We start from the raw sequence: 10,959 nt of genomic DNA, 5'->3' as shown, positions 1-10,959 counted from the left end.
AAGGAAATATATTTAAGTTCACAGTAAGCACTGATTCAGTGATTTGCAGGTAAAACTATTTCTAGATGTCTGGCTTACAATCAGGCTTTGGTTTAAAAGTGAAAGTATTTTGAATGTCCAGGTTACACGTAAGTGTTGTCTCAGCAGCATTTAAATTACATTTCAACATCACATTTAGGACTAGCTACAAGTTCAAGTTCACTTGTCCTTCCAACTACTCCCACATATTCTGTTTCACTGGGAAATACGTTATACTACAGAAACTAAAAACACTCAAATCTCTGTTTCGCTGTGACTTTAAGTTCATTTGCTGTTTTACCATGTTTCTGTATAGGGACAACACTTGAGTGTTTCCATATTTTATTGATTAATGCAAATATCTCCTCTAGTACCCCATAACTTCCTAACCTCTGTTTGCGGTCCTAAAGTACTGCAATATTTTCGCCAACTTTCTCTCTTTGCATGCTTTATAACCCTCCTGGCCTTTGCCATGAGTTTCTTACATGAGCTTGCATGGCTTTCCAATGGACTGTTCCTCAACCTCCTGTGTGCTTTATTTTGAGCACATACAGCAATATTGTGTCATGGGAGTGCCACAGTAAACAAAAGAAGAGAGAGCCATTGGGGAACCTAGACTTACTGGTTTCATGCATTGTAGTCCCGCATGGCCAGACCTAGCTCCACATTTGGTTTTAGCGCTGTGCCAGTGCTGGAAAAATGCATGCATGGTGACACATTTTTTTACAGTCTATATTTTACAGTCATAGGCTTCTATCGTTTTTCCCAGCGCAGCCCTAGGGGATCATGGCACATGCTGCACAATGTTTGGTAGAGGTCTGCATTTTTAAAATGTTGAGGTTTTGGTAGACCTTTCCTTGTACAGCAGAATCAGAGTCCTGAAAATACAAAACATGCTAAATGTTCTGAGAAAATATAGCAAAACAGTGATGAAGAAAAATAACAAGTCAATGACCAAAACATTAACTTGGAATGACTTGAAAGTAGCTTTCATAACAACCTAGCATAATGAATTAGTATTTTGTGACAACACATCCATAAACAGTAATCACTGACTTGTTGAACTTTGACAAGTGAACCATCAATATATTGCATGTATGGTATTAAAATGTTAATCTATGAAAGACTGAAGATCTTTGGTGGGGCACATCCTTTATGGCTGTGGTAGAGACAGTCATCTGTTCCTATAAAAGGTAGGTACAAGATGGGTGCATAGTTGATGTGAATAGTTTAAACCCCCCATCCAGTCTCTATCCAAAACAATGACTTTGACAGCATTGGAAAACCTGTACTTCATGAGTAGTAAAATTGACACATACTAAATTATGTCCCTTCAGTTGCTGTCATACCATTAAGTTAACATAACGAAAGGCCTTTGAACTAACTGCAAGTCCACAGTTAGGATATACCACGCTAGCTCGCTAATTCTTGTCTCATTTGTGGTCTAATAAACAGTAAATTCATCCGCTGGACCATGGATGTATGGACCCACGTGAACGCAGTTTCCATGGAAACGCAACCGTCCAGGCTTCCGTCGAGACTCTCGTCATACGGAAGTGGGCGTGGTCTCATCTAAACTGGTTTGGAAAAAAATGAACACAAACCGTATACATGTCTATGGAGGAAACTATAGACATATATTTTATAACTATGGAGGAAACAGCCTAATGATCAGTTTTCTTAAACGACGGGAGTTTAGCTTTTCCTCCCACCAACAGACACCTTCCCTTACCAGTAACGGATACTTTTCTTTTTCCTTATTGACATAAAAAACATTTACAGTTTCCTCCTCCACAAAGTGATTAAATAACTACAGAATATCAAATATTCACCTTACGGTTTGCAAAAGAAAAGTAAAAAAAATAAAAAAACAACCTCTGGGCTAGGAAGAGTTACAATTCATATAAAGTAAGTTATATATATCGTTCTTACAGCCTTTGAATTAGAGGAAAAATTGAATTGAATCAATGTACTGTTAACCTTTGTAGGAAAAACAAAAAGCTGGGGTTGTTTTTATGAATATGAAATTTAGCCAATAAAATTAAAAGATTTGCAATATTATTGGTTATTCAATTTAGAGTTATCTTCTAGTATTCCAATGTAAATGGTTCCAAAATAATACTTTATTTTCATTAACACGGCTGTTGATAACGATGCACGTTATTCCAACAACAAAATGTACAACTGACATCAATATCATTTCTGAATTTTTAAAAATATAATCAGCTGAGTAAAATCCTGTGATTATTTTGACAGAAACTTCTTCAGAAACCGATAAGTTAGAGTCAGACACGACCGAGCAACGACCGGACTGAAATGAAGCTTAACGTCTTCGGTGACGTCTTTTAAAGTGACACGAGCAGCTTTAACGGATGATATGAGTGCCTCGCTCTCGCTGCACGCCTAGAAGAGGCGAGCGCTGTCCGTTGACGTTCAACGTCCCCTAAACACTTCACCGGACAACACCGGACGGACAACGCTGTAGACACCCGTCGTCGATAAATATGGCCAATACAGAGGTAAGGGTAACGTTTATCTGTACAGGTGTTGTGTCGAAGTCTGTTCCCCCGTCGACATGTTTCCCCTTAACTTAACCTGCACCCAACCTTAACCCTAACCAGTCGTCTTCTGAGGTGCTTACCCCAACTTTACTTAAACCTAAACCAGCTATCCCTGCTACATGTAACCATAACCTAACTCCTAACACCAACCGCCGAGGTGTTGCTACGGAAATCACAATTTTGACATTAGGGGAACATTATTTTAAGGGGGGAACATACTTCGACACAACACCAACATCCACATGTTGTTGTTTTAACAGCCAGCTGGACACAGACTAACAAAGCAAGCTGTCAAACCCTCCACTGTGTCTGTGTTAGCTAACGGCAATACAGTATTATGCCTGTCAAATGTGTTTTAGCTAACGTTTATACTGTATTATCCCTGTCAAATGTGTTTTAACTCATAATGTTACTACTCTGTCTCTACTTTTCCCCTCAGGGGAGTAAACTGTGGGGAGGTCGTTTCGTGGGAGACACAGATCCTATCATGGAGAAGTTCAACGCATCCATTGCTTATGACCAGAGGATGTGGGATGCTGACATCCGAGGGAGTAAAGCTTATGTGAAAGCTCTGGAAAAGGCAAAGCTGGTCACCACGGAGGAGATGAACCAGATTTTACAGGGGATGGATCAGGTGAACTCACACACGCACACTTGTAGAGGCGCACTCAGCTTCAGTGAAAACAAACTAAGTTCACATAAGTCCAAGCTGATACCTGGCTGCACATGAAATAACTAGACTGTATAAATAATAACTTTTTGGTCACAGTTCTCTTACATTTGTATGCAAGGAAGGAACTACACACCTGCTGCCATATGGGTGTGTGTTTGTGTGTGTGTGTGTGCAACTGTCTGCCCTAGTGCAGATGCAGGTTAATAGATGACAGCTGAAAATGTGCCATGGCGCAGAATTCCTCTCTGTATTCTGCTGAGTGTGTGGTGCAACAATGCCATCATCATGTGACAGATGTCAGCTGCTAAACAGCTGCAGTAATTCGTTCACTCACACATTCAGGTCACATTTCAGGGTGCCCTCTCTAACCTGGTGTTGACATGGCTTTGACAGTGCAGGTGACATTCGGTAAACACAGCACAATACAGACAAACAAATGATGTCAATAATGGGATGCAAAGATCAACATAAATGATTGACTCATGCTCTCCTGAAGTCCATATATCTATTATAACTATTTAACAGCAGCAGCAAAAGTCAGAGTGATTACTTTTATTTAAGATTTAGCAACAAAACAAATAAATTTGCTAAAAACTAAGGTTTCTACTTTTACTGTATGCATTAAGTTAATGTAGCCTAATTGGCTCTAGACTTCTGATAAGTCTGATTATCAGGCTAATATTAAACGATATTGTACTTTTTTCTACCCAGATTTCTGATGAGTGGTCCAAAGGTGTGTTTGTGATCAAAGCTGGAGATGAAGACATTCATACCGCCAATGAGCGCAGGCTAAAGGTGAGCTATAGCTTGTATGTTCATCATTACTTAACAAAAGAGATTGTATTTCACCAAATTAGATCATCTGACAGTTCATGGTTTGTTCCATAGGCAGTGTTTTGAGACACGGGACATTTCTTCTACGAGGCCTTGTACCCCAGATGTAGGGTGACATTAAATAATTTGCTATGTTTGGATTACTCTGGTTTATTACAACTGAGGTCTTATTATCTGTATTATCGTCTGACTGGTGAGACACCTGTTTTAATAAATATATGATGTAAAGTCTGGAAACAAGATGTAAAGTTTATTGTAGGTTCTGGCCAAGTGGAATGACATGAAATGTCTTTATCCTGCTCTCCAAAGCAGTTATTTCTACCACATTGCTTGTAAATTACACCTATTTCTTACCCAAACCTACCAGATTCAGCTGCGTATCACCATTTATCCGTAGAGCTGCTGTGAGTCTCATTTTTCACTTTAGAGATAATGTTATTTTAGAAAGAAATGGTCTTGAGATATTCTTTTTTTTAAATGCTTGTTTAAAAAATCCCATGAGAAGACCAAAGCTAACAATGAACTGATCACACTAACAAGTTCTGTCTGTGTAGACAAAGCCTGATGTAGCTTAATCCTCTGCGCCACAGAGCTCCATTGTTGTCCAAAAACTATTAAAAACACATCAACGAGCGACACTCTCGAACAGGGTGACATGTTTCTTCATTACAACATGGGCACCAGTTTATTTTGAGTCAGTCCCACAAACACCGTCCTGCTGCGTTAAGACTCACAAGAGCACCAGATGTGTATTACTCTGCTGCTGGAAATAGTCTCCAGCAATTACACTATTTACTCCTGTTTTAGAAACATTTGCTAAAAACTGCAGTTCCCAGGTGCTTTAGGAAAACTACCGGTTTTTTGCTCTACACTAGTAATGAGAGGGTCTGTTTGGTGCCACAGACAGAGAGACAGACTAACACATTGTTGGTTTTGGTCATTTCATGGGCTTTATTGACAATATGAAGAAACTCATGGATAATTTTGTCTCTTATTCTTTCAGTTATGGCCTATAAACATACATTAGGCTTTGTCATGGCTGTGTTATAATCCTTTGCCTGTTTTTTCAGGAGCTGATCGGTGCACCTGCAGGGAAGCTGCACACTGGCAGGAGCAGGAACGACCAGGTTTGTCTTAACAGGATCAAAACTGTAATCACATAATTATTATTTACAGTTGCATCCTATACATTGTATTACCTGCGTTTGACTGCAGAAAAAAGGGAACCTAAAGTTGGTTTATTGTGCCGTTTTGAGCTGCTCTATTTAAGTATTTAAGTCTCTTTTTTTCATCTGTTTTTGTATGTTAAAAAAACAAATCTGTACATGCAGAATAGGAATAAATTCTACTCTAACTTTATTGTATCATTAGCTATTTGATAGAGTATAGTGAGACTGTGGTGCTTGTGTTTCGTTTGACCAGGTCGTGACTGACATGAGGCTGTGGCTGCGTGATGCCATTTCAACCCTGACGGAAAATGCCCTACAGCTGATATCTACCATGGTGGAGCGGGCGGCAGTGTAAGAAAAACTCACATGGGCAAATGCAGACACCCAGACCTACTTGTATCTGTCTTTTCTTAAAGTCGCCCTTTTTTCTGAACCTCAGAGAAATTGACGTCCTGTTTCCTGGTTACACCCACATGCAGAGAGCTCAGCCAATCAGATGGAGCCACTGGATTCTGAGGTGACCTTTCTAAAAAAAAAAAACCCAAAAAACCTGCAGTGTGTTTCTCCCACTTTATAGTAGATGATGTGTGATTTATATCGGCGTCCTGTTTCTCTTTCCTTCACTCCTTGGTTGAACCGCCCCTCAGTCATGCTGTTGCCCTGCGCAGAGATGTTGATCGGCTTCAGGAGATCAAGAAAAGAGTTAATGTTTTACCTCTCGGCAGGTACGCTGTTAACACAGACTCACTGTCTGACACTGATTTTCACAAACAGACACGATCATTTCATAAGAATGTTTTTTTTTTTTTCATCTTCAGCGGCGCCATCGCTGGGACACCATTTGACATCGACAGGGAGCTTCTGCGGAAAGGTCAGAACAAAAAAACAAAAAGCAGATTAAGTGTTTAAGAGCACTTGTGTTAAAGATATATATTTTATCTGTGTCTCGTTCAGTTAAGAATATGTGTTTTTAAAAACTGAAACCATTTCTCCTCACCTTGATCTCAAGAGTTGGCATTTGATGACATCAGCCTAAACAGCCTGGATGCCACGGGCCAAAGAGACTTTGTTGGTACGTACACCACATGTGTCAGTCAGCCGTCATTCATAAACAGATATAAACAATGAAAATACACTAAAAATAAGTTGCTTTTTCTCTGTTTGCGTGTGTGTGTGTGTGTGTGTGTTTCTTTAGTGGAGTTCTTGTTCTGGGCTTCGTTGTGTTTGACTCATCTCAGTAAGATGGCCGAGGACCTGATGCTTTACAGCACAAAGGAGTTCTCTTTCATCTCTCTCTCTGACGCCTACAGGTCAGTTTGTGCTTTATCATGTGATCCTAAATTTAAGTTTGCACATGTTATGCATAACTCCAGATTAAAAAAATGTCTTGTGGCATTGTACTAAGTGTCATGTGTGAACTACAGCTATTCATTAATATATACTGTAAAAAATAATGAAAATGTTTGAGTAAGTTCTTCATATAAAATACAATAAAATAAAATGAAATAAACTCTATTGCATATGACAATCTGTTTTTTTGCGGAGACGTTCTTGTTAATTGATCTAACGAGATACTGGTGTTTATATTTTTCTACTTTATTAGTTAATAGAATTTTATCCTCTTGTCATTTTAACAATAGATAAGTTTTAGGGCTGCACCTAACAGTGTCATGATCAACTCATCTGTAGATTATTTTATTATATATATTTATTATTTATTTTTTTGATTATTTTTTACAATTAATCAATTAATCACTAGGTCTATTAAATGTCACAAAATAGTGAAAAATGTCCATCACAGTTTCCCAGAGTCCAAGGTGGCGTCGGACCAACAGTCCAAAACCCAAAGACCTTCAGTTGACAATTATATAGAAAAGAGAAAAGCAGAAAATTCTCTGATTGAAGCTGAAATATTTGGTTGTTATTGCTGAAAAATAACTTAAACAATGAATTGATTATCAGAGTGGTTGTCAGTTAATTTTGTGTTGATTGACTGATTTATCAACTAATTGTTGTGGCTCTAATACATTTCTAACATTCAACAACAGCTCCCTCGAGTCTTTGGCTTAGAGCTGCTGTCACAACTTCATATCACATATTATTAAAGTAAATCTTCAGTACATGAGTTTGGCCTTGTGGGTGTGTTGCACTTAACTTTAAATCTTGGGTTGTGTTTGCATTGGTGAACTGCTGCATGTTTCCCACACATACATCCAATTTCACCACATTTTTAAAAAATTTCGTCTTTCCCTCTCACCTGTACTTGTATGTGTGTAGCACGGGCAGCAGCCTGATGCCCCAGAAGAAGAATGCTGACAGTCTGGAGCTGATTAGGAGTAAAGCCGGCCGAGTCTTTGGCAGTGTAAGATGTCCAACTGAAAATAGACTTTTGTTAAATCATCTGTTTATCTGTTCATTGAAGACTCTGCCAGTTTCAGCCTGGATACTTTGTCTCGAGAGCTCACTGCAGCTGCCCTTCATAGTCAGATGATATTACAAAAACACATAATGTGGACAGAAAGTAAAAATCCTTGATATGTCTTTGTAAACTTTAGTGGTGGTATCTTAATATAGAATAATTACATCAAACATATGAGAACACTGCAGTTAGCACATGTGAGGACCACATTTCCTATAAACCCTTAACCCCAAGAGGATTGTTAGAAATATTTTTACGGCAGACTCTTCACTCCATCCACCATCTGCTAGAAGCTTTGCTCTGGAAAACCAGCGCCCTCATGTGTGATAAAGCGATCACTAGTTTCACTACAGACTCAAACATGGCAGCCACAATGAAAAGTCTGGTAGAAAAACTTCAGCAACCTAATGGATGAAATGTCCTCTCCTGGTGCTGCCTTATTACCTCACAAAAACAATGCAGCACATACTTGGACACATTTTACTGCTTTTCTTTTGACATTTGTATGACTTGTCTTAGTTTTTCCTGTCCTACTCAAGTTATGACTTTGTCTGTATTTCAGTGTGCAGGCTTCATGATGACGCTGAAGGGCCTGCCCAGCACCTACAACAAAGACCTGCAGGTATTAACGCGTGTCTCTGTGTGGTTTCACTTCATAGGACGGATGTATCTCTGGATGTTTCCTCTCCAACTTTTTCTTCTGCTGTCTTTGTCATCCTTCCTCAGGAGGACAAGGAGGCCATGTTTGACTGCTATGATACTGTTCATGCTGTGCTGCAGGTGACAACTGGAGTCATGTCAACTCTCAAGGTCAGAGTCTAATTCACTGTTATCAAAAACACACACTGCTCGCTGGGAATCATGGGTACACTGTGGCTGCAGATAGAAATTTTAAACTTTGAAAGGTTTTGACTGCTTGCCCCTATTTTATATATTTAACATCCTTTGCATTTTTTAAAAATGTGATTTCTATCAAAAGACCTGCTTCTTTTTTCTACAGGAGTAAAAATTGTGTGCAAAATTTTTAAATATCTGTTGTTTCATTTTCATTGTGTTGTAGACCTTTCAGACATGGAGAAGATAAAATGAGAGATTTTGACGTTTCTTCTGTTTCAGATTAGCCAGACTGTGATGGAAGCGGCCCTCAGTCCTGACATGTTGGCTACTGATCTGGCCTACTACCTTGTGAGGAAGGGGGTGAGTAGTGCATCATGTAGATCTATTATCATGCAAATGTTGTGCTAATTGTAAGAATATTTTTAAAAAGTCAATGCAAAGAAAACCATTTCGAAAAGTAAATATAATCAGTGTTTGTTTTATAAAGTAGTGTGAATTTTGTACCAAGATTACAGTTTGCTAAGAGTGCCTGTAACTCATGTGTACCTTGCAATATGGCACTTTACATGTTTTCATCAATTTATTTATGACATTTATTCTCATGAATTCATTTGTTGCTGCGGTCCACACATACCATCCACCGTTTCTGTCTGCCACCTTTTTTATTCTTTTTTTTCAGCTTAGAAGCAGAAGATGATGCATATCCTGCAGCATCATTGTTCAAAAAATTAGTTCATGCTGTATGCCAACTATGTGACTAAGTGGAAAAAAATCAATGCATTAAAACATACCTTACATGTGGAGCAGCTATAACCAGGACAATTAGAACTATATATTTAGGGTTTTACATGTATCTGTGTGTTACAGTTGTTCTGTGTTGCAGATGCCGTTCAGAGAGGCCCATAGTATGTCTGGTAAAGCTGTGTTTGCAGCTGAATCCAGAAATATCCCCCTGAATCAACTCACTGTGGAGGACCTGAGCACTATTAGGTGACTGTCGTTCTTTCACAGCACACAAACACACAAAACCTCAGCCTGAAAATTTTGTTCTTCAAATTTCTCATTTTTCCGTTTCTTCCTCCTCTTCTTCTCTGTATCTGTTCTGTCATTTTAGCCCTCTGTTTGAAAGTGACGTATCGTTAGTATGGGACTACAGGAGCAGCGTGGAGCAGTACAGCGCCCCTGGAGGCACAGCCAAGAGTAGCGTTGCTGCGCAGGTGGAACACCTGAGGAACTGGCTGAAGAAGCAGGCACAATGACCTTGACACAACTTCAACTTAACATTTTGAATTAGGTTTACTGAAACACTTATAATAGGTCAAAGTGAATTTTTTATAACTTGAAAACCACGTTGCCTTTCTAATATTCTTTTCTCCTCTTTTTAAGTACATTTAACATGTCAGTTGGATATGTTATAAAGTGATATTTTCAATTGATCATGCACGGATCATACCTGTTGCAAAAGAAAATAGGTGACAAAAGTGAATAAATGTTACTCAAACAATGTTTTCACAGCCTGGTTTCCACCACAGTTTTGTTTCTTGTCTAGACCCACTCAGACTTAAAGGTATACTATGCAGGATTTGTCAGTTTCTATTTGTAAACACACAAAGCATTCAAAGTCAGCCCCTCCTCCCCAGATCACTGAACGAGTGTGAGAGAGAGAGCTGCAGTGGTCAAGTGAGTTAACGAGTGAATGAAGAGAGCGAGTGGCGCTGGTAAGAATCAGAGAAATGAAATGTTATTTTCTGATTGTTTCACAGCGGTTACGTTCTAAAGCACAAATAAACACGTCCACACCTCTGCACAACCCTGCAGGAAGGTGCCGGATTTTGTGTGAATGCAGGGCTTCATCCTGTCCGCTGTGGCCTCTCTGCTCTGCATGTGTGTAGCTTGGTCAAGCAGACACCCAGACCTGCAGCTCTTCCGTGACACAGAGACAGAGAGCAGAGCGGAGCAGAGGAGACAGACGGAGACAGCGATGTAACCTGGTCACTACGCTACAAGTCTCGGCCTCAAACCCTGCGTGCTGTTAGTTGCTGGGGGCTAAACACCCACTGCCCAAAGGTTGACGCCCAGAAGTCTCCCGAACACAGCAAAATAATAAGAAAATACAGGCAGAGGGCAGAGTCTCTTTAGATACATACACCACCAAACACTTCTAGTGGGTCATAAGTGATGATTGAGGGGGATTACTTTTGTCTATACATTGTTTTTTTTTTAGCAAAATCCTGCGTGTTATACCTTTTAAGATACCACTGTTGAACGGCACAGAAAGGCTTGTGTTTTTTTGGCAGCGGAGACCAAGACAGACACATTTGTTCATTGAAGTCATGAAAGCGGTTTAACATTACATGTATGCCCAACGTCATACGTGAAATTCCAGATGAGTCAAGGCAAATGTATTTCTTCATAACTCTTAGACATTATGCCAAAGTTTTTCAGGGT

General features: G+C 39.4%; 1 protein-coding gene across 1 annotated transcript; it reads left to right on the top strand.

Moving 5' to 3' along the window:
* The first annotated feature begins 1,589 nt into the window (after positions 1-1,589).
* asl (argininosuccinate lyase) lies at positions 1,590-10,015 on the top strand. The gene is made up of 17 exons (XM_044371858.1): positions 1,590-1,926; positions 2,275-2,537; positions 3,019-3,213; positions 3,964-4,047; positions 5,157-5,213; positions 5,509-5,606; positions 5,695-5,772; positions 5,903-5,980; positions 6,074-6,126; positions 6,265-6,327; positions 6,451-6,565; positions 7,533-7,617; positions 8,237-8,296; positions 8,401-8,484; positions 8,791-8,871; positions 9,395-9,501; positions 9,626-10,015. The coding sequence occupies exons 2-17, from the start codon at positions 2,523-2,525 to the stop codon at positions 9,768-9,770; spliced, it is 1,398 nt and encodes a 465-aa protein (XP_044227793.1). The 5' UTR covers positions 1,590-1,926; positions 2,275-2,522; the 3' UTR covers positions 9,771-10,015.
* The last annotated feature ends 944 nt before the right edge of the window (positions 10,016-10,959 follow it).

This window comes from Thunnus albacares, chromosome 13 (assembly GCF_914725855.1).
Source record: "Thunnus albacares chromosome 13, fThuAlb1.1, whole genome shotgun sequence".
Classification (NCBI taxonomy): domain Eukaryota; kingdom Metazoa; phylum Chordata; class Actinopteri; order Scombriformes; family Scombridae; genus Thunnus; species Thunnus albacares.
The sequence above is the reverse complement of the archived record's forward strand: the minus strand, read 5'-3'. Positions and strand labels throughout refer to the sequence as shown.